We start from the raw sequence: 22,605 nt of genomic DNA, 5'->3' as shown, positions 1-22,605 counted from the left end.
ATCACAAGTACCAGGGTCAGGACTTCAGTTTATCTCATCAAGGGACACAAATCAATCAATAACCCAGAGCGAGAGTTGAGAGGGGAGCAAAGGTGTGGTTTGGATGGAGAGTCGGAAGCTGCCTGAGGTGAGGGAGCAACCCCTGCAGATGTCAGAGAAGCCCTGCACAGGCCAAGGATGTGAGGAGTGCAGTGGTGCCTAGGTGGTCAGGGCGGCTGAAGGATGATTGATTGTGAGACAGGAGGTGGCAAAGTCTTACAGGGAACAGGAAGACAGTGTTTTCTTCTCAATTAGATGAATGTCATGGCGGGCTTGAGCAAAGAAGTGCCCATGGTCTGACTTAAGTTTTCAAAGGTTAGAGTGCTAGGGTGGCAGCCAGGAACCTACCTACAGGGTGGTTTAATAGTCTGGGTGAAAAGTAGCTTGGTCCAGAATGGTAGCCGTGGATGGAAGGAAACAGTGTGGGTTCAGACTATTTTGAAGTTGGAACCAAAAATATTTGCTGCTGAGTGGGGTGTGGCTTAGGAGAAAAAGCAAAGGATTGAGTGAGGCCTGGTTTCTTTCCTGAGCAACTAGGTGAGCAGAGTTGTGATTACTGATAGAGAGAGCCCTAGGGAAGGAGCAGGTCTGAAGAGGCATCCGGAGGTCACTTTGGGACTCGTTAAATTTGAGACGCCTGGTGATCCTGCCTTGGCAGTGCTGGGTAAGCAATGGAATATTCAGATCTGGGAATCAGAGGCCTAGAGGCAAAGGAAGGGCTGCTTTCAGCTTGCAAACACGGCTAAAGCCATGTAGAACAGTGTGAGGTACCACAGAGAGGGAGTGAGAGTTAGAAGTTGCTAAGACTAAGTCCTAGGACTCAGGATGTGCAGGAAACAAAGAGGAGGAAGAGCTGCAGAAGAGACTGCAGAGTTGTCCGAGGTGAAGAAATCCAAGACAGCATGATGCCCTAGGAGCCAAAAGATTTTTAGGAAGAGAGTCTTCAGCTGTGTTCTAGATGTTCTGGGAAATGCTTCAAATTTTATCCTGGAATAGAAGTAGCTATTTCTCTTCTATTTTGTGAAAATGATACTTTAAAAGTGGTAACAGGGTTTTCTGGAGTGAGGTTTTCAAAGGAAGTAGGCAATGGAAAGGGTCTGATCTTTCTACCTTTTTATCTCCCTTGTCACTTTCCCACCTTTTCAGCTTTGCTCTTGCAAAAGTGTGTGTGTGCTCCTGTGGGGACTGTGGAAGAATGGAAAAAGGAAAGTGGAAGTCTCTGGTCTATCTTGGAGGAAGCAGCTAAACTATTTAGAAAGTTTCTAATGCTTTCTGTACTACCCTCAAGCATAGCCTTTCCCTTAACTGCCCATCAGGAAGGAAAAAACAAACAGCTACAGCTCTTTGATGTAAATGACTGTGTTTAACATATAAATCCCCCTCAAAACAGCATAGAGTCTTCTAAAGACTACTTTTTCCTCCAACTCAGTTCTATGGAATTAGAGAGGTTAATAGCCAGGTGACTTCAAATGAATAAAGTCTGACTATAATCCTCACTTGGTGCTGAATAATACCTGTGCCTTCCCTGCTGCCTTTTGCTTTGTCCGTGGGAGCTTTGGACCAGCCTCTCCTCATTTAGGGGTGCTAATACATGCCTTGGAAAAGCATCTCTGGGCCTCGTGCTGCTGTCCCCAGCATCAAGTTCTGTTTGGCTTGGAATGCATTTTTAAGGGCTGGGCTATGGGACAAACACCCAGACAATGATGCTATGCCTGAGGTGTGTGCAAACAAGGTGAAGTTGCAATAATATTTTAATATTTAAATGAATGAATGATAGCATGAACCGTGGAAAGCTCTAGACTTGGAGTAACAGGATCTGACTTTTTTACTACCTTCTTGATGAACTGGGATGAACTACTTGGCATCCGTAAGTGGAAAAATAGCTATAGTACTTTGCTTCTACCACCAGTTTATCATGGAGTCACATGAGATAACCACGAAACAAGTTGCACTTCACTAGCATTTAGTATGAGCCAAACACTATTCTCAGCATTGTAAACATGTTAATTTTACATTAATTATGTTATTTAATTTTCACAAATTTACATTAATTACATCATTTAATTTTCACAAAAATCTATGAGAGTAATTATTACTTTTATCCTCAGTTAACAGATGAGGAACCTCAGACAAAGAGGGCAATTAACTCTCCAGGGCCACACAGCTAGCAAGCTGGAACTGGAAGTCAAAAATATTTCATATTCTGAATTTTGCTACCTATTTCCTCTATAAAATATAGTATGTGATTGTCTCAAAAGTGAATCATGATAGGCCAGGAAAAAAAAAGAGTCATAATGGATTTTCATTTTCACTTATTTAGAATATAAATTCTTACATTTTTAAGGCTTTGGAATATAACTAATTTACTTAGGCCAAAGTCATATTCTTTTTGAAAGTTTGACAGAATACTCAGGAGTCACTTTTTTCCAGGACACTCTGGGTGTCTGTAGGGCCACTAGGCACGCGGGCGCATGTGTGTGTGTGTTGGGGGAGGGGTTGAACCCAGGATCACACATGCTAAATCTATACTTTCCCACTGAGCTACACCCCCAAGTCTTTAGGCTGATTAACTTAATGCCAATACCATCAAACACTGACCAATTCTGAAGTCAGGCCACTGAGCAATGACACAGTAAAATCAACTGGTGGGCCTTTTGGTTCAAAGGCCAGGTATAATAACAAATATGTGGGTACATACTATCTATAACCAGATAATCTGATGTTCCTGAGTAGTATAGGTTCTGATAGCTCAGAATTCAGACAAGTAGCACTGGTTGCCTAAATTACATTGAATTTACTGTCATTTTAATCACTTGAATTCTTGTTACATGATAAAGAAAACACACCAAATTAGACATCAATCCAGAGGTCCATTGATCTCATAGGCATGGTATGACTACACTTTTTAAGAGTACCTGTTATTATTTTAATCCACAGCCTGAAAGACTTTAATTAGATGATTCCTAGGGATCCTATAAATGTGGATGTTTTTGCCATTCTGTGGGAAGATATCAAGGCATTTTGTGAGCTTATGCGGACAGATGGGTCAACTGAAACTTAGGTATACAGTTACCTTTCATCCTTGCTGGGTGGATACAGTTGTACAGCTGAGATTTTTGGAGCCCAGTAGCTTGCAGAAGGGCGGAGCAGTGGGAGCCACTCTCCCTGGGCGCAGGCAATAAGGAGTGTATTGTCAGCAGCCAGGGCAAAAACAATGAGAAAGCCAACTTAAAGTAGGTCAGCTTTTTATTATCACTATTTGCCAGTGACTCTCAACAGTGTTGGTGATAACGTACTCCTCCTCCAAAAATATTTTTGTCAGGTAAAAGGGCTGAAAACCAAGACCAGACCAGACCACAACAAGCCTTTATTAGGGGAATAGATCTGCCCGGCTGTCTCTGAACAAAGGAGAGACAAAAGCAATATGGCTGGGGGCAGGGAGAGTCTTTTATAGAGACTGGGGTGGGGTTTGTAGGGGCCGAGGTGGGGTTGAGTGAGGTAGTGACTAGGGAATGGAGAAGCCGGTGATGTCACTAGGTGGTAGGAAGTGAGCTTTTTAGGTTACTTTCTAGGCGGGAACAGGGGCATGCTGGGAAGAAGGGTTTATTCTTTGGTGGGAGCAACCATCTTGGCATGACGTCATACAGGGGAGGGGGCAAGGCACGATAGGAAGAGGGCAGCTACTATACATAATAGCTGCTGAGGTAGTGGGAGACCTATCAATTTTGTTGGCCAAACTCTAAACTATTAGCACAGTTGACTTGAGTTTTGATGACTTATACTTAAGCTTTAAATTGACACACATTGAGAATCTATTCTTTAATAAATCTTCTATTCTAGATGGACATTTTTAGCCCCAGACAAACATACAGTCCACACTACACTTTCATTTTGAGAGAGTTCAGAATCTTTTGAGCACACTTCTGGTCCTATTTGTGTGCCTAGTCATGTGAAACTACACATCTCTGAATTTAACTAATAGATTGAAAGTGAACAATGAAAACACAGGGATTGCTAAGGTCAAAAACACACTGAGGGGCTTCAGTCCTGCCCTTCCGTGTGACCGTGATTTTGAGACAGACTGTGAACTATGAGGAATGATATTTTGTTTTGTAAGGGCAAATTTTAGTTCATACGTATTTCACTAAATTTGAATTATGTCTTTGAAGCTGAAGTAGAGTCCTTTTAATTGTTGTTTTTAAACTGAAGAATGGATCAAGACTACAATGATTATTATATGATTATTACTGAAAATAATTGTGACCTATGAAGTGGGCAGTGTCTGAAAGTTCTCAGCTCTGGGTTTCATGTATTCTGGGAATGCCACAACCGTCGCATGACTGCTGTCTCCTCACATTTATACAGTTGCTGCCCAACACCTTCCCAAAAACAAGCAGCCAAAGGAGCAAGGAGAGAATAGAATCAAACCGACCAACAAAAAGGTGAAACCCAAAGTTCCTAAAATAAAAGACAGGGACACAGCAGATTCAACGCCAAAGAGTCAGTCTATCATGATGCAAGTGACAGAAAAAGGTCGCTTCCAGAGACCTGCTGCTACCCTGAGTCTGGCAGCGGGGCAGACTGTAGAGCTTCGATGTAAAGGAAGTAAGATAGGATGGAGCTACCCTGCCTATCTCGATACTTTTAAGGACTCCCGCCTCAGGTAAGTGTGTTTTTCTTTTCTACTGATATGGGTCAGAGGTTTGCTTTTGTTCCCTCCTTCAATATTATGTTGTTTCTGACAACTACCATTTCACGCTAAAAGGTGCTAAAAATGGAAGCTTAGAGAACAAAAGCCATAGATGTTATGTCTTCACATGATTAAAAAGTTGTTGCAGATCCTACCAACAGTGTTTGAAAGAATGAAATTTTATAAGATACCATATGACAAGAGTAAAATTTTATAGGAAACCACAATTTTATAGGAAATTGTAATGTACAGGAATGGATGCTTAAAATATTAGTCAGTGAAAACTCATGTATTCAATGTTTTGTGATAGTTTTTAAGTAATCATAATGAAAACTGAAATGCTCTGGTGAGATCCCTATGAGGAAATTAATCAGAGATCTACTTTAATTCCTTTTTAACTTTTCACCTGCTTCTGATTATTTTTATTTCTGTGAATAAATAAGTCCTCATTGGTAAGAAGAGCAAATATTTCTCGTTTAAGCCAGTACTTTGCTGGGTGTAGTGATGCATCCCTGTAATCCTAGCCTCTGAAAGGCTGAAGCAGGAGGAGCACAAATTTAAGACCAGCCTGGGCAACTTGGCAACTTAGCAAGACCCTGTCTCAAAATAAGAAATAAAGAAATGGCTGGAAATGTAGCTCAGTGCAGAGGCCCTGAGTTCAGTCCCCAGAACCACACACACACACACACACACACACACACACACACACTCCTTCAGGAGGCTGGCAATAGAAAAAGTGGTTAAAACGATGATTATGAAAACTGTGTAGAGCTGGGCATGATGGTCCATGCCTGTAATCTCAGCAGTTGGAGGTTGAGTCAGGAGGATTGCTGCAAGCTCAAGGCCGGCCTGAACTACACAGCAAGACCCTGTCTCAAGGAGAGGGAGAGGGAGAGGGAGGAGAGGGAGAAGAAAACTATGAGCCAGGCATGGTGGCACATGCCTGTAATCCTAGCACTCAGGAGGCTGAGGCAGGAGGATCACCTCCAACTTGAGGCCTTGAGATGGTGAGACCCTGTCTCAATTAACAAACAAACAAACAAACAGACAGACAAATAGAAAACAAATCTGTATGTAAAGGGGGTGGAAGTATATAGCTCAGTGGTAGAGCACTTACCTAGTATGCATGAAGCCTTGTGTTCAGTTCCCAGCACTACAAAAAACAAACCCAACTGCAAAAAGCAGGACAGAAGAACATGCTTCAGAAGATGCGAAAGGAGCCCTGAATAGTCCCCATGGGATGAAGGGATGTGTTTGAGCTTAGAGTCCTGCATCTTGGAGAGGTCCTCTAAATCCTTTGAGTCTTGGTTTTCTCATTTTTAGGATGAAGGGAACGAAAGGACATGATTCTGAAGATTCTTTCCTCACTCTTTTCCATGAACTATAATGGAGAAATATAGGGCACTGTCTATTTGGGATGAGTAGAATGAAGGGAAGAATGTGGATGGCAAGGACCTCACTCTGCTGTTCAGCCAGGCATGGTGGCACACATCTGTGAGCCCAGAACTTTGGAGGCTGAGGCAGGAGGGTTGAAAGTTTGAGCCCAACATGGGCAACTTATTGAGACCCTGTCTCAAAATTTAAAATAAAAAAAGAGTGGGAAGGGAGAAGAAGGGAAGGGGATGTAAAAAGAGTTAAGATGTTTTATATACACATGCCAGCTCCTCATAATGAATGTGATCATTATGCACTGCAAATGTGTACTACTAACAGTTAAACTAGAAATTTTAAAAAGAAAGAAAGAACAGGGCTGGGGATGTAGCCCAATGTGAAGACTCTTGGTTCAATCCCAGTACCATAAAAAACAAAAAAGCAAAACAAAACAAAAAAAAACCTCTACATGTTTTGCATGATTATGATTTCTCCTCTGTATTTCTCCACAAACTCTACCATCACAGAAATTCATGCCCAGCAGGGACCCCACCATCTCCATTGCTCAGCCGGAAATCAGGTCACCGAGAACAGTCAGCCTTTTAAGAGCCATAAAGCTCCCCTTTGTCACATCCCAGATCCTGTAGTAACCCCCCCACATCCTCTTTCTGTCAAGGCAGAGCTGATTGCATCACTTCTGGTGCAGCACTGGGGTGGGGGGCTGTTTCCCACTGGGGCAGGTCCATCCTCCTCCCAGCCCTGAGACCCTCCCTGATCTCTAGAGTCCCCCTGGTCTCTATATGAATATTCCTGCTCTCACTGGCCTGGGATCCTGGGAGAGTCACAAAATCTCCAGGTTCTTGAGCCTTAAAAACAGCTGCCTTCACTGCCTGGAGCAGTTTTGGCCCCTCTTCACCAGGGCCACTACAGCCTAGGGTTTCTCTGGGAAGCATGCGGCAGGCCGCCTGGGTGTGCCTTCCCAGTGAAGCAGCATTTCCGCTCTCCAGTTCTCTTCAGACTGGAACCTACTTTTTTAAGGTTGTTTGGTTGGTTTGTTTTTTGAGACAGTCTCAGTATCAGTCCAGGTGGGCTGTGAACTCACTCTATAGCCTAGACTGGCCTTGGAGTTGATGGTCCTCCTATCTCAGCCTCCTGAGTGCTGGAATTATAGGGATACGTCACCACACCGAGCTTCTCTCTCTCTCTCTCTTTTTAATCTATGGTTTGTACTGAGGCTTATCTGAGTGCTTGGTATTTATCTTCATCTATTTAATCACAATGACAACATCTTCTCATTTTCCCAATATGTTTGCTCTTCTCTCACACATAGACATCTTAGAGAATAAGTTAATTACCTATGGTCTAGGTAGCTAGCTGTTAGCCTGTGTCAAGACCTCTTCCGTGTTTCTATACTGACAATACCCTCTGCCATCACAGATAGAAGTCTAGAGTCCTTCCTAAGGTTTTAATGGATTGCCTGGGGGTGGAGAGTGAGAGAGCCAGTCAGTTGTCAGTTTTCCCATATTTCTCTCCATGCTTGAAGTGTGTGTGTTAAAAAACACATAACATCAATTTACCTTCTTAATTTTTTTCCTGTGATGTTAGGGGTAGAACTGGGGCCTCACACTTGCTGGGCAAAGTGCTATACCACTGAGTTACACCCCAGCCTCTCTTAACAGTTCTTAAGTGTAAAGATCAGTGTTATTAACTATGTCTTGGCACATGTTGTACAATTGATCTCTTGAACTTTTCCATCTTGCATGATTGAAACTCTGTGCCCACTGAACAACTCTCATTTCTCGCTCCTCATACCCTAGCCCATGGCAATCAACATGCTACTCTCTGTTTATGAGTGACTATTTCAGCTTCCTCAAATAAGTGGAGGCTTATACTATTTGTCTTTCTGGTTGGCTTATTTCACTTAGCATAATGTACTCGGGGTTCATCCTTCAGGGTTTATCTATGCTGTAACATGACAAGGTTTTTCTGTTTTGTTTTGCTTTGTTTTATGCAGTCCCTAGGATTCAGCTATTTAAATTGCTTCCACATTTTGGCTGTTATAAGCAGTGTGGCAATGAACCTGAATGTACCCATATATCTTTGAGATCCTGTTTTCAGTTCTTTTGGATATATACCCAAACATGAGATTTATCGAACATATTTTAAATGACCTAATTTACCAAAATCAGGTTTACACAATTTGTAAAACCAGAATTTAGATAAATTACTCTGAATATTAAATCTTTGACTTACACAAAGTATCATAAACCTATAGGATTTGGTGCTTGAAGATTTAATATTTTCAAAATTATATCTAAACTACATGTTGAAATATGTTTGAAAACCTTTAAGGACTCAAAGTGAAATAAGCATGAATATATTTGAAGAGGAATGTCCAAGAGCTGAAATTTTTTGGATGTTTTAATATCAAATAACATTCATTCGATGCACAGTAGGGGCCTTATAAGAAAGTAAAGACAGATGTGGGTCCTGAAGGAGTTCATAAAACATGTAAAAATTGTGAAAAACATCTAATCATAACTCAAAAAATATGATTTCTCTGACACTAGAGATTCAAGAAATAGACTCTTGACATTGTTCCCAGAACGTGGTAACTTTGGACAGTGCAGAAAGTATTCATTCTGTGTTTTCTTTTGCTGTGAAATTAGTTCTTTCCAGCATTATGACAGCATTGGGGTTGGAAGTTCCAGGTGCTTCCAACAGAGCTGGGCAGTGTTAAGCAGAAAGGCAGCTTTTGGGGACTAGGGTCACATGCTGCCACCTTCATCCAGATTTGTTTTCTACGTGATCTTTCCTTGCTGAGTTATGAGTTCCTCCTTGTCACCATTCTATGAAAGCAGGCCCACAGAGAGAGTAATTTATGCAGAAGAAAGGAGTCCAATTAACTTGTACAGCCCCAGATGAGTGAAACAGCAGAGTCCAAGTTGAGAAAAATGCCATATATGTTTGGCTGTCTCAAAATTCTGGGGCTGTTATAGTCACTTGAGTGAATGAATGATTGAATGAATGAATATATTTGACTGTGTTCATTGAAAAATAACACTTTTTCTTAATTCAAACTTGATAACAAGAAGATAAAATAATGTCGCCAAAATACATTTCAGGTGATCTCTTTAGGACTGACTAGAAGATACAGAAGTCCCTCAGTGCCTGTTGATTTTCACATTGGTGTTTTTCCCAGTCTCTTAGTTCATGAAACAAGATGGTCTCTTAAGGATCTCCCAATTCAAGGTCTCTCAAAGATCTCTCGAATCTGGGATTTGAGAAAAAGACCTTTTAAACCTATACTTAGGTACATAAAGATATGTTAACCACCAGTAATTGCATATAGACTTTTAGATAAATCTATTTATAGTCTATCATTTTAATAACATTATAACATTCCAATAATGTAATATAGCATTGTCTTCTCAACTGGTTCCCAGTTTGTGACTGTCTGAGAAGTTTTACTATCATAAGTAGTGCAATTATAAACATTTTTATATAAATTGCTTGCTAAGCTTGTTTGCTATAACAGTAAAAGAAACATTCAGTTTTCTGAATTTTCATAAAGTTTGTTGTTCTACATCTCCCAGGAATGCAAGAATGTGTCAATATATGCAAATCAATAAATGTAATACATCACATAAACAGAAGCAAGGACAAAAATCACATGATCATTTCAGTGGACACAGAAAAAGGCTTTGAAGTAAAACAACATCCTTTTATGATAAAAACACTGCAGAAAATAGGTAGAGAAGGAACTTATCACAGTCTGATAAAATCCATTTATGAGAAACCTACTGCCAATGTTATATTAAGTGGGGAAAAACTGAAAGATTTCCCTCTAAAATCAGGAACAAGACAAAGATTCTACTATCACCACTTGTGATCTGCAGAGTGATCACCCAGATCACCTGAAACATTAGCAAGAGCAATTAGGCAAGAAAAAGAAATAAAAGGGAAATATAGGAAAGGAAGAATTCAAATTATCATTATTTGCAAATGACACAATCCTTTTCATTGAAGATCCCCCAAATCCACCAAAAGACTGTTAATACTGTAACCAAATTCAGTAGTGTAGTACGATATAAAAGTCAACACAGAGCCAGGGATTTAGCTCAGTGGTGCCACCACTCGTTTTGCTAGCGCAAGGTTCCAAGTTCTATCCCGGGTACCAAAAAAATAAATAAATAAAATAAAAAGTCAACATACAAAAAACAATAGTGTTTCTGTACACTAATAATAAACTCATTGAGAAAAAGATTAGGAAAACAATACCATTTGCAAAAGCATCAAGAAAAATTTAGATACAGGGAATTAACCTAATGAAGAAAGTGAAACATCTCTATAATGAAAACTACAGTATGTTGAAAAAAATCAAATAATGTGCAATAGGAAGAAAAGGGGCAAAGGGGAAGGGGAAGTGGGAGGGGTAGGGGAAAGGAAAGAAGGGAATGGAATTAATATGAGAAAATGAAAAAATTGAAACAAAGTCTTTGTAAATAGGGATGGAGGAGTTGAAGGGAGGGCAGGGGAATGGGGAAAAAATAAGAACCAAGAGAGACTATGTAAAGGTGCAAATTTCCAGTGATGAATGTCATTATATTGTATACCTAAAATGTACCAATAAAATTAATTTTACAAAAAGGAAAAATCAAAGAGGACATCAGAAAATGGAAAGATATCCCTGGTTCCTGGATAGGCAGATGTTATGGTTTGTATTTTGATGTCCCCCCAAAGCCTCATGCAGATGAGGTGGGACTTTGTTTTTCAGAGGCAGTTGAATCTGGAATGTGTGATGCTAGGGTTAAGGGCATGTGATTACTACACCACTACACATGAGTGACTGGTTTGGCACCACCCTAACCCCGATAGTCTGCATAAGATAAAAGGGGCAGAAAAACCCTTTTGTTCAACTCTCTTGTTACCTTTGCTGACTTATGTGTGCCATGTTGTTGCTCCTCTGCGATGCTTGTTTACCATCCCTGCCTTGGAGCCAGCTTTTTCCATAGATAGGGTGATAACTTCTGTCTTAGTCACGTTGATGAGACACAATACTGGACACTAACTAAAGGAGGAGAGGTTTATTTTGGTTCACAGTCTGTAGAGGTTTCAGTGCATAGTCAGCTGGCTCTAAGGCAGGGCAGTCTGGCAGAGGGGCATGGCAGGGGAGGAGCATGGTAGCAGGAAGCAGAGAGAGAGTGAAGGGAAGAGATAAACCCTTCCAGATCACAGCCCCAGTGACCCACCTCTTGCGACCATTTCCCACTTCCTAAGAGCAAGTCACCCACTGATGATTATCACACCTTCATTCTCCAATCACCTCCCAGAGCCCCACTTCCAAGCACATGGGATTTGGGGGACAACTAGACAGAAACCATAACAACTTCATTAGCTGAGAGGGAGAGCGATAGAGGAGATCTGAGGTGGAAGAGAGAAAACACGAGCTCTCCAGTGAAGTGTCTTCCGCTTAGCCAGGCAGGATCAAAGTGATCACAATCTCATGGCAGCTCTGTGGCTGTGAGCTCAGTGACCACGTGCCAACAAGAGAGGGCAAGTGAAAAGGTTACTTATAATTTATTTAATTAGGTTTCCAAGTGGAAATGAAGGGAGAACAGACCACAAGAGCACTCCTGGGTGGCTGAGGCAGGAGGATTGCTCCAAGTTCAAGGCCAGCCAGGGCTACATAGTGAGTTGAAAGCTGGCCTGCCTTACATAGCAAGACTCTGTCTCAATAAAAGAAAGAAAGAAAAAGAAAAAAAGAGTTGAGTAGACAGGACAGACCCCATAATCTAAGATGAGTAATTAGATGTAAAGACAGAACTCAGCCCAGGCAGGGTAAAGGAGAGAAAGAAGACAGCCAACTGCCTGATGGCTGCATGAGGTGAAGCATAGGCTCTGAGCCATAGGAAGGGGCCAGGGGACATAGTAGCACAGATATAAAATATGTAGACATTCTGTCTGGCTATCAGACCCCCTCTCCATACGTGCCTTGCACAATCAGCTCTAAGCATCTTAAATGCTGAATGAATGCGTGGCTAGGAACTCACTTCTGACATGAGCATGAGACCTCCGGGGAAACCAAAATATATGTCCTCTGCTCTGGTCGTGTCAGACACTGTTCTGTGTGCTAGGAACTGATGATGAATCAGACGGGCGTATTTCCCTGCAGAGGGTTCGCTCTTTCCTGAGGGAAGAGGACATACAAATTAGATTACAAAAAAACCCCTAAACAACTAAATAAAATGTACACATTGTTGAGAAAGCAGTATATAAACTTTCTTGGATCCCATATATCAGCAGCCAGGTTGATTGTGCCCAGTTCCTTCCTTTGTGTTAGCCCTGGTCAGAATTAACTGTCCCAAAAGATCACCTAGATTGCTGTGCTTGGGAAATATGCATTGTCTAGTTAACAGTTAGCTATGATTTACTAAGAATCTACCATGGATCGTGCACTGTACTGGCAGCACCTAGGATAGATAATAGCATCTCCACATTCCAGATGAAGAAACTAGGTTCTAGGGGAATTACTAGTCGAAGATCACTTTGCTCATTAGTAGTAAAGGTAGGATTTAAATCCAGCTGTGCCTCAGCTTGGCCTCTCTGTTCCATAACATGCTTTTACTTATTATCTCTCTGGTCTGTACCTCCAAACCCTCAGTCTTGACTACATTCTTTCAATAAATATTCACCAAATTAACAAATCCACCTTTGACTCTCATGCACCCTCCAGCAACTGCCTTCCTTTTCACCTTCCCAGCCAGACCCCTTAGAGGTGCCTCCTCCTCAGTTTCCATTTTTATTGTATTCATTTGTAACCATTCCATCTGTCTCCTGGCCCCAGGACTCCACAAGCATCTTATCACGCACAGCAACAAGGTCCCTGAAATCTGAGTTCACTTTTCAGTCCCCTGTGGCTTGCCCCACCAGGTCCTTTTGGCAGAGTAGTGTGTTCTCTTGGCTTCTACAAGGCTGTGTGGCCCTATAGGGTTTTTTGTGGTTGTGTTTTGCTCAGTGGTCCCCTTCACCAGTTTAAAATTCTCCACAAGATATTAAATGTCAGTTCTGTGCCCTCTTCTCACTAAACCCTGCCAAATGCTGTCAGTTTATCACGTTATAGTTAAATGTTTCTTCTGAGCTCCAGATTGATCTCTTCAATGGCCTGCTCCTCATACCGCTTGGAATTTTCATGACCCTCTCTTTAAACTTAACCGGTGCATTCTCTACCCTGGCCACTGCCTGTGCCCTTCAGTTCAGTGAATGGCTGCCCATCCATCCAGCTGCCCCTGGCCTGGGAATCACCTTGTCCACCTGACTCTTTCACTTCTGCATCCCATCAGTGATGCTAATTAATTCTTGGATTTTCCCACATTTTCCTACCACAACTGCAGGGGCTCTGGTCTCTTACCATACATGTTGTCTGTTTCTTCATTGTCCTTTCCCTGGCACCTAGCAGAGTTCCAGCACCCTGCAGGGCCCCTGTGTATTTCAGAGAACAAAAGGTGCTGGGAAATAAGCCAGAGCTGGTTTACAGTTGAGCCCCTATGATCATGTGACTTGTGACAAAATAAATTCATTGAACTTTAGAGCTAAAAGGACCTACTTGGTTATTTTGCTTAAGCACCCCCCTTTTTGTTTTTAAGTAATGTATAATAATTGTGCATATTTATGGGGTACAACAGAATGTTTTGATACATATATACATTATGCAATAGTCAAATAGATATTTACATATCTATCACCTCATATATCTTTCTCTTTTTTTTTGTGGTGAGAACATTCAAAACCCTCTCTTCTGCCTGTAGTGAAATATCTAATACAATGTTGCACCCTACTGTGCAGCAGAACACCAGAACTTATTCCTTCTATCTGTAACTTTGTTCCCTTTGACCACTATTCTCTCCTTCCCCCAACCCTCCCCAACCTCCAGGAACTACTCAGATAAGGAAACTGAGTCACAGAGGGTAGCTGAGTGGTTCAGGGCGACAAGGTGGCGAGTGACAATGTGCATCCTAGAACTCAGGCCCCTGGTGCCTGAGGCAAAACTGCTGTCCTAGTCCAGGCTCTGTGATATGGCCAGTGGGATTAATTTAGACCCCAGGTCACTATTGGGTTGAGAGAGGTAGCTCCAGGAAACATAGATTTATTGTTTATTTTTTAGTTTGGACCAGAGCTAAATAAATCTGATTTCAAATTTAAGGTTCAAAACGGAAATGAAAAAGGATATACATATCCAGGGTGTTGATTTCTTTCCAGGGATAGCTTAGAATCAATGCATTGACAAAACCATGTCATCATTAGAAGGACCACTAGGTGGCAGGTTTCAGCTGTGTTATGCTTGTCTCCCTTCTCAAGGTTCATCAAGCAGGAACTCTGTGGGTACAAGGCACAAACACTTAGAGCAGTGCTTCTTTCATCCTGTTAGCTATGCAGTGGTCACAGTTTCAGGTTACAGCTAAAATGACTAGACATTTCATTTATCACCAAAACAGAAAAAAAGGGTGGGCCAACGTAAATTTATGTATCCAGAAGAATAAATTCATGCCTACCTCTGAGCCCTCTTGGGCTACTTTGAACAGTTTGGTTGGTTCCTCAAGGGGTAATAGTAACATGTTAAAAGATTCTGTATTTTCAGGTGCTGAAGCTGATTCAGATCTCAAGTTACTACTGAGTCTATCCCTGATCACATAGATATCTCCTCTCTTTGAGATTAGAAACAGCAAAGATACTTCTGACAATACTTGCCCTGTTTCTTGACTTTTCCCCTTCTTTCAACAATTTTTTTTTGAAGCATTAACTATGTACAAGGTCTTGTGCTAGGTAGATGCTAATGTGAGGGCGAATAAAACAGACACAACTCTACATCCATGGAGCATTTTCCCTTACAGGAAGAGGACTATTAAACAAGCAACTTTAATATTGCTGTGTGTATGCCTCATCAACAAAAGTGCAGGCAGAGAGGAGAAAATTCAGATCATATCCAAAGGTTGAGAGTTAACCTCTGGTGTAGAAGAAGGTAAGAAAATTCCAGGAGGAAACAGCGTGAAGGAAGCACCTAGAAGTGAGAAGAAAAAGTATAGCACCTGGAACATTGAGGATGTGTGGCAAAGGCTAAGGGAGGGGAAGGAGTTTACCCAAGAAGAGAAAGGACGGTGGGAGTTAAGCAGTGAGCAGACCATGGAGTACCTGGTTAGCCATGTTGAACAGTTTAGTGAATCTAGGGCAATTATGAGCTGTGGATTTAAGCCTTGGTAAGTATATGTACATAGAAAATATAGAGGTATATAAGTCACAACTTGAGGGTTGGTACATGTCATTTCCTTTAGGAAAAAGATAATGTCTCTTTCCAGTCCTAGATACCTGCTTGCTCTGCCACCATGCACTCTAGCCTCAAATTGGAGTCTAGAGACATATCCTTGGATCTAGTGCTTCTTTGGAAGAATTTAAAAATCTTTTTCATTTTGTTAACATAAAACATATTAGTATAAGAATATTCTAGGTCATCTGATCATCTGCTAGAGCACCAACCTGATCCATTTCCATCTTCTCTGGAAATATTTCATTTCTTTGATCTCATCATAACATACTTCCAGAGGACAGCAGAACTCTTGGCACAATGCTGAGCCAGGGAAGAAAATAAGGAATTTAGACTTGATAGCCTGGCCAATGGCTTCAGTAAATCAGTGCTGGTAGAACCAAGGCAGTGCTACAGATTTCAGCACAGTTGTTAACAACCTCACAGCAGTGAAAACAAGCTAGGCTGATGTGGTCGTGCACCCTGGTCCTGCTCCCTGGAAAACCAGGATCCAGGGATTGTCTCTCAGGATGTTTCTGTAGTGTCTGGTGGGATGTTGGCATTTTTCAGTCAAGAACTGGAAGTTGGGAGGAGTGGGTGGGGCACAGGAGATCTCTCTGCTGGCTAGTTCCTCTAACAACAATAAATAACTTCTAGTGAGAAGGGAAGGAATCCAGGATTTTGTTTGGCTGCAGTTGGCAAGAGCTTCCTCCACCCACAGACAACACAAAGGAGGGTGGGCCTGGGAAGCAGACAATGGCCCCCTCCAGTCTCCTCCTGCAGCCTGGGCAAGGAGTGGTCTGGAGGACACTTTAAAAGAAAAAGATGTGAAGAAGAGTTTGTAAACAGACTACCACTACTTAGAGAAAGCCTGTACAGACTTTGGTAAATATTGCAGACAACGCCACAGTGGTAAATTGAGAGGAAGGTATCTTTTTCCCCTCGATCAAATTCATTTTGATAAAGTAGACATAATAGAAAATGTACCATTGTAGTCATTTTTATGTATGTGATTCAGTACATTTAAGTGCATGTACATTGTTAGGCAAGTTTTGGGGGGGTTTTTTCCATTAAGTTTATTGGTACATTTTAGTATACAAAAACAGTTACATTCATCATTGGGAACTTGCACCTTTACATGACATATCTTGGTTCTTATTTTTTCCCCATTCCCCTGCCCTCCCTTCAACCCCTCCACTTCTCCCTATTTACAGAGACCTTTTCCATTTTTATCTTTTCTCATATTTTTTCCTTTTTCTTCTTTCCTTTCCTCACCCCTATCCCTCCCACTTCCCCTTCCCCTTTAGACCTTTTCTTCCTATTTCAAATTATCAATTAGGCAATTTGATCCTTATTTACACTTTCAATTTCTCACACCAGAGAAACTATTTGTTATTTACACATGTGTGTCCTATTTATTTCACTTAAAATTATGGCCTCAATGTGCATCCATTTCGTTATAAATGGCTCTAATTTCTTGTTCTTTATATCTGAGTAGTACTCCATTTTATTAAAAATATATATCTTCTTTATCCAGTCACCAATTGATGGGCAATTGGTCTGTTTCCAAGTTTTAGTGATTACAAACTCTGTTGCTATAAACATGGGTGTACATATATCACTGTAGTATGAAGCTTTTAATTCTTTTGGGAAGATACCCAGCAGGGGAATAGCTGAGTCAAATGGGACCTCTAATCCTAGTTTTCTGAGGTATTTCCATATTGATTTCCATAGTTGTTGCACCAGTCTGCACTCTCACCAACAATGGAGAAGGGTTCCTTTCTCCCCACAACCCCTCCAGCATTTGTTATTGGTTGATTTCATAATAGCAGCCATTCTTTCTGGGGTGAGATGGAATCTCACCATTGTTTTCATCTGCATCTCTTGAATGACCAGTGATGTTGAACATTTTTTCATATGTTTATCTGTTGCTTTTATTTCTTTGTCTGAGAAATGTCTGTTCATTTCAGGTGCCCATTTTTTAACTGGGTCTTTAAATTTGGGGGGTCTGATCTTTTTAAGTTCTTTATATATTCTAGATAGCAGTGTTAGGCAATTGTCTTTCAACTGCAAACTCACTTTCCCTCAAAGCTGGCTTTTCCTTATTTTCTGGGCAAAACAAATGAAGACTGTGAGGCTTTCTCTGCTCTTCATCCTCACCTAGAGCAGCAGCTGGGCTCCAGTGGCAGTGGCCAATAGAACATGTATGCTGTAGCCAAACGCAGATACTTACCTACAAGTGGGTTTTTATTCCAGAAATTAGAAACAAGTAACCCATCCAGACCTGAAGGTGGAGTTCTCTCTTCCCAGACTTCATGGCACCAGCACCAGGCCCTTGCATGTATCCCCAGAGATGGACTGATGGGAGTGGCAGGATACAAGGCTTCTCCCGATGTACAAAATGTTCTGACAGTGTTCAGGTTGTATAAAAACACAGCTATGCTCTGTTTAGGATGTAGGTGGGGGAGAGTAATAAAGAATCAGTCTCATTGTGTTGTCAAGAATATGAGATCATGCATGTAAAGTGCTTGGCTGTCTCAATAATGATGAGTTATTTTTATTCACACTACTGGATCCTAAAGAGGTTAATCACAAGGAAACAGGCAGTTGTTTTGAAAATTTGCTTCAAGAAAATGTTTTAGACTCATAGCTCCATTTCCTACAAACTCTATGTTGTCCATGCTATAATTTGCATCTAGAATGTCTCCCGAAGTCCCATGTGTCCAAAGTTTGATCCCTTTTGGGAGGTGATGGAACCTTTAGGAGGTGGAGGCCTGGCAGGTAGGTCATTGGGCGCATGCCTCAAAGAGGATATCGGGGACTAGCCCTTTCCTTTCTCTCTCTTTGCTCCCCAGCTGCCGAGAGTTGAGCACCTTCCTCTGCCATGTGTTTCCACCATGATGTTCAGCCTCACTACAGGCCCAGAGGCAATGAGCTAAGCAATCATAGGCTGAAACCTCCAGAACTATGAGCCAAAAGAAACCTTTCCACCTTGAAAGTTGATTATGTCAGGTATTTTGTCACAGTGGTGGAAAGCTGACTGGCAGTCTGTAACTGTGTATTCACCCCAATGGTCCTCAGGTACGCTAAGATCCAGCACTCCACCACCACCAGTCAAGTCACTAAAAGGGAAAAAATGTCTTCTGCTAACTCTTATTTTAAGAGAATGTTAAATAAGTAAAACATTTCATTTTTGAGCATTCTGGTAAGTCTAGGTTTGATTATCCCAGATATATAGTACAGGATTCAGACATCGAAGAAACATACATAATACAGTCAACTTAATGCATGTAACCAAAACACAATAGGAATACCACAAAACTACTTTTGATGATAATTTTAGAGACTGTTGCACAGTGGAACATTGTTTATGGTGTAACTTTGAGTGATTGCATGTGTTTTATTAATGAAATCCTGCTTTAACAAATATGTGTATATGTGGTTGAGATGTGGAGGTTAATGTGAAAAAATGAAAACTAGTGTTATCATAGTATGTGCTTCTTCTTTTATTCTTTTTGAGACAAGGTATCACTGTATCACCCAAGCTGGCCTTGAACTTTCTATCCTCCTGCCTCAGCCTCCCAAGTGCTATGATTAGAGCCCTGTACCCTCGTGCCCAGCTAGCATGATCAATTTTACCAAGTATTTCAATATGTAAAATTTAAATAAAACCATTTTTAAAGATACATCAGAAGAGGGAGCAAAAGAAAATAGAATAAAGGATAAAATATAAACTGGTAAGTTTTAAGTCTGCTGGTATATAACTGTGTACAATGACAGAGAATTAAAAAAAACAGCAGTCCAAGAAATCAGTTTTTCTTCCAGGCTCTGCGCTGGGCTCCCTTGAGACCTCCAGTCCTGTCACCCAGCAGCTGCAGGTGCACAGTTGCTAAGTCGCTTCCCTGAGGAGTCTGCCCAGAGCCTCCCATTTCCCCTTGCACCCTGCATTCCCAACTTCTCTACTCTGTCCTGGGGACTTAGGATGCTGTCACTGGACTTGCTTGGTGACTTACTGCTCAAACTCTTGGCTGCATTGACTTTTGGGCTCAATCCTGACTTCTCCCTACTCTGTCTTCTGGATCAGTCTTACTGCCCAAAGCCTTTCTCACCCAACCTACCTTTTAAACCAAATGAGATTTGGTGTCTCATTTGCCTCCTGGAGGTCAAGAAGTGTAACAATACTATTCTTGTGTATGAACTTGAATTGGTAGCTGAGACAAGGCAGGGGGCATAGGACCCTGCGTAGCAACCAAAACTAATGTGAGAGAATGTGCCTGCATGGCTGTACTTTCCTTGGTTGCTCATGGAAGGGCACAATACATTACACGTGCCGGTGCGCAGCTTGGGAAAAGAGGCAGATGATAGCAGTTAAACATACAAGAGCAGGAGGGCTGACCGCAATAAGTATGTCACAGCTTGAGATTAAGAGCTGTTCAGCTGAGTGGAGTGCATGCCAAACATTTTTTCTGCCTACTTTATATATAAAAACAGTTTATGACCTCAGACAGGCATATGAGAAGAGAGCCAGAAATGCTTCTAACCTCAACCAGCTTATGAACTAGTGAGAAAAAAAACCATACCAGATGCAATTGCAGAACATCATAAGACAGCTTGGGTCAGGTGTGCCTTCGTGAAGACTAACAAGGAAGAAAGAAGACAGCCGTGTGCAGGGTTGGAGGCAGACTAATGCTGAGTGATTGATTTCCTCAGTTCTTTTGAATTTTTTTATTAGTACATATTTGCAATACATAATGAATACATTTATGATGGGGAGTTTTACATATACATCTTAGATGATTTTTTTATTGCTGTCATTCTAGACCCCAGTATAGAACCTTCTAGCTTAACTAGTCAGAAATGCTAATCATCCTTTCCATAGACGTCTCCTCAGTTGCAGATGCTAAGATGGAGGAGGTGGAAAGTAGGGGCAAAAAGAAGGGGCTGTGTCAGCTTGGGGAACCACTCATCTGGGTTGGACTCTACATTGTACAAATGATCAGGTTAGAGTCACAGAGGGTAAGAGGCTGTCTTAATTTTACAGCTTTCATTTGCTATTGTTGTTATTATTATTGTAGTACTTGAGACTTGACCCAGACCTTTGCATTGAGCTCCATCCCTGGCCTTTTGTCGTGTTTTATTTTGAGACAGAGTCTCGCTAAGTCACTAAGTTGCTCAGGCTAAGCTCAAACTCGAAATCTTCCTCAGCCTCCCAGAGTGCTGGAATTACAGGTATGCTCTACCAGGGCAGCCTTAATTTACAACTTTTAATAAAGTAAGCTAGACTTGAGCTAAATTCCCAACCCCCTTGTCAAGAAAGCAGTCTGTTTCTTTAGGTTTCGGATGTTTGTTCAGATTTGCCCACAGACTGCCATTAGTATGAGCAGGTCCCATAAAAACGCTGGTAAGAGGGAGGTTTGGTGGACTTTTCTCCACAGCCACCCTACAGTGGCCTGCTTGAATGGGCCCCGGCCAGACAGTCTCTGCATTCACTATTCTATCTTGGCCATAAATGTGCTCACTGTAGCTATTGGCTTGCTCCTTAGTAATCCACAGCTTATTCTCCTTGCAAGAGTGGCAGAGGCTTGCTCCATTGTATTCTGTCCCTCCCTCTTCCTCTGACCCTTTTCTTCCTAGAATACATGACCATAAGTATTCAGCTAAGCATGGTGGAGATCTTTATATGATGTTACCCACAGAGCAGCACTGATGCCCTTAGCACTAATCTTACAGGGTAAGAGTAGAATGGCCAGTAAGTAAGAAGCAAGGCTCACTAGGGTCTGGGTGCTTGGGAGGCCAAGGCTAAGCTGCAGAGGGATGGCAAGGCCTAGGGAGGTCCACACATGTAAGCAATCTGTTCAAGAACAAAGTCAGCCTGCATTCCTAATTATTTTTACATTCAAATGGGCATGATTTTGATGAACCATCATAAAATGATAGCCTGGATTTTTTAAGCCTCCAAAGGAATTCCTGCTGGCCCTTCCTATTGGAAATTCACATTCTAAAAAGGTGATGTGATGTAAGTCACCTCCACATATTTAAAAGACACATGAGCCAGCCATAACAACACATTTACAGACCATCTGTTCTGCAGTTGTGTATGTGGTTAAACTTCTTTTGCTTTTATGATAGTTTTTCTTATTAAAAATAACACATGCTCATTTATTTTAGAAACTTTATAGATAAAGCAAAAAGAAAAACCTGGCCACTGAGAATTCCAGGATACACTGTCAACTCTATGGTGTAAAATCTTTGAGATCTTAAAAAAATTTAATGTAGTACTGAACATTGAACCCAGGGCTTTTACACCAAGCAACACCTGAGCAGCTCTTTTTTATTTTTTGGGACAGGGTTCTTCTAAATTCTTAAATTGCCCAGGTTGGGCTCAAACATGTAATCCTCCTGCCTCACCCTACCAGTATGCCACTGTGCTCGGCTTCTGAGTCTACCTTTATGTGGAAAAATTGCACCAAAATATATAGACAACTCTGATTAATTTCTTCTTATATGTCATAAATACTTTTCTGCATTATGTCTTTTATACCATAGTAGGCTTAACTAAATGTCTTGGATCTCTTGTCCTCTTGGATTCTGTTCCATTTTCTACCATCACTGTCATTATACACCTCTCAAGGTAACAATGATCAGTTCCTATGGGTTGCACCCTAAGCTCTGTGCATTTTCAGACATTATTCTAGGTGTCCTGATCAACTTTCTGTCAGACCGATCTCTGGTATGTAGGCCTGGTTTTGGTTTGGGATACCAAAGGGATATCTATGCCTCATGTTTTCAGAATATAAGATATCTCTGAGAAGGAAGAGATTTCCTTTGATAAAGAAGCCAGGTGTGCTGGACAGAGAGGCAAAAAATAATGATGTCAGCAGGCTGAAAAGGTAGAAGGAGGAGGAAGGGGAATATCCTAGCCTGATGCTCAGAGTCTGGTCAGTGCCAAGGAGCTGGAAAAATGAGAGAGAAGCTAGCTGGGCCAGAGGGACATCACAAATGTGAGAGAGTGAAAGTGCCTGGTCTTACTTCTTTCTCAATAATACAGAAGACTCAGCATAAGTCATTGTAGTAGAAAGACCTGAGGCACATTTCACATACATTAGCATAACTGGTTGTTGGAATATTGTATATTATAAGAGTTTGAACTAGTTTCTTGGCTAGTACTCAAATGTAGAGACAGATAATAGATCAATAAATAGATGAC

At 41.4% G+C, this 22,605-nt stretch overlaps 1 protein-coding gene across 1 annotated transcript in view; it reads left to right on the top strand.

Annotated features, from left to right (window-relative positions):
- The window catches only part of Pdgfrl (platelet derived growth factor receptor like), a 46,275-nt gene that overhangs the window by 3,746 nt on the left and 19,924 nt on the right, over positions 1 to 22,605 (top strand). Inside the window, exon 2 of the mRNA XM_004853079.3 lies at positions 4,405 to 4,702. Within this exon, the coding sequence (XP_004853136.2) occupies positions 4,405 to 4,702 (298 nt within the window). The remainder of the gene's footprint in view (positions 1 to 4,404; positions 4,703 to 22,605) is intronic.

This window comes from Heterocephalus glaber, unplaced genomic scaffold (genome assembly GCF_053883595.1).
Source record: "Heterocephalus glaber isolate CG9 unplaced genomic scaffold, H.glaber_assembly_v1.0 deba00001461, whole genome shotgun sequence".
NCBI lineage: Eukaryota > Metazoa > Chordata > Mammalia > Rodentia > Bathyergidae > Heterocephalus > Heterocephalus glaber.
Note: the sequence above shows the minus strand (reverse complement) of the source record. Positions and strands in the feature narration are given on the sequence as shown.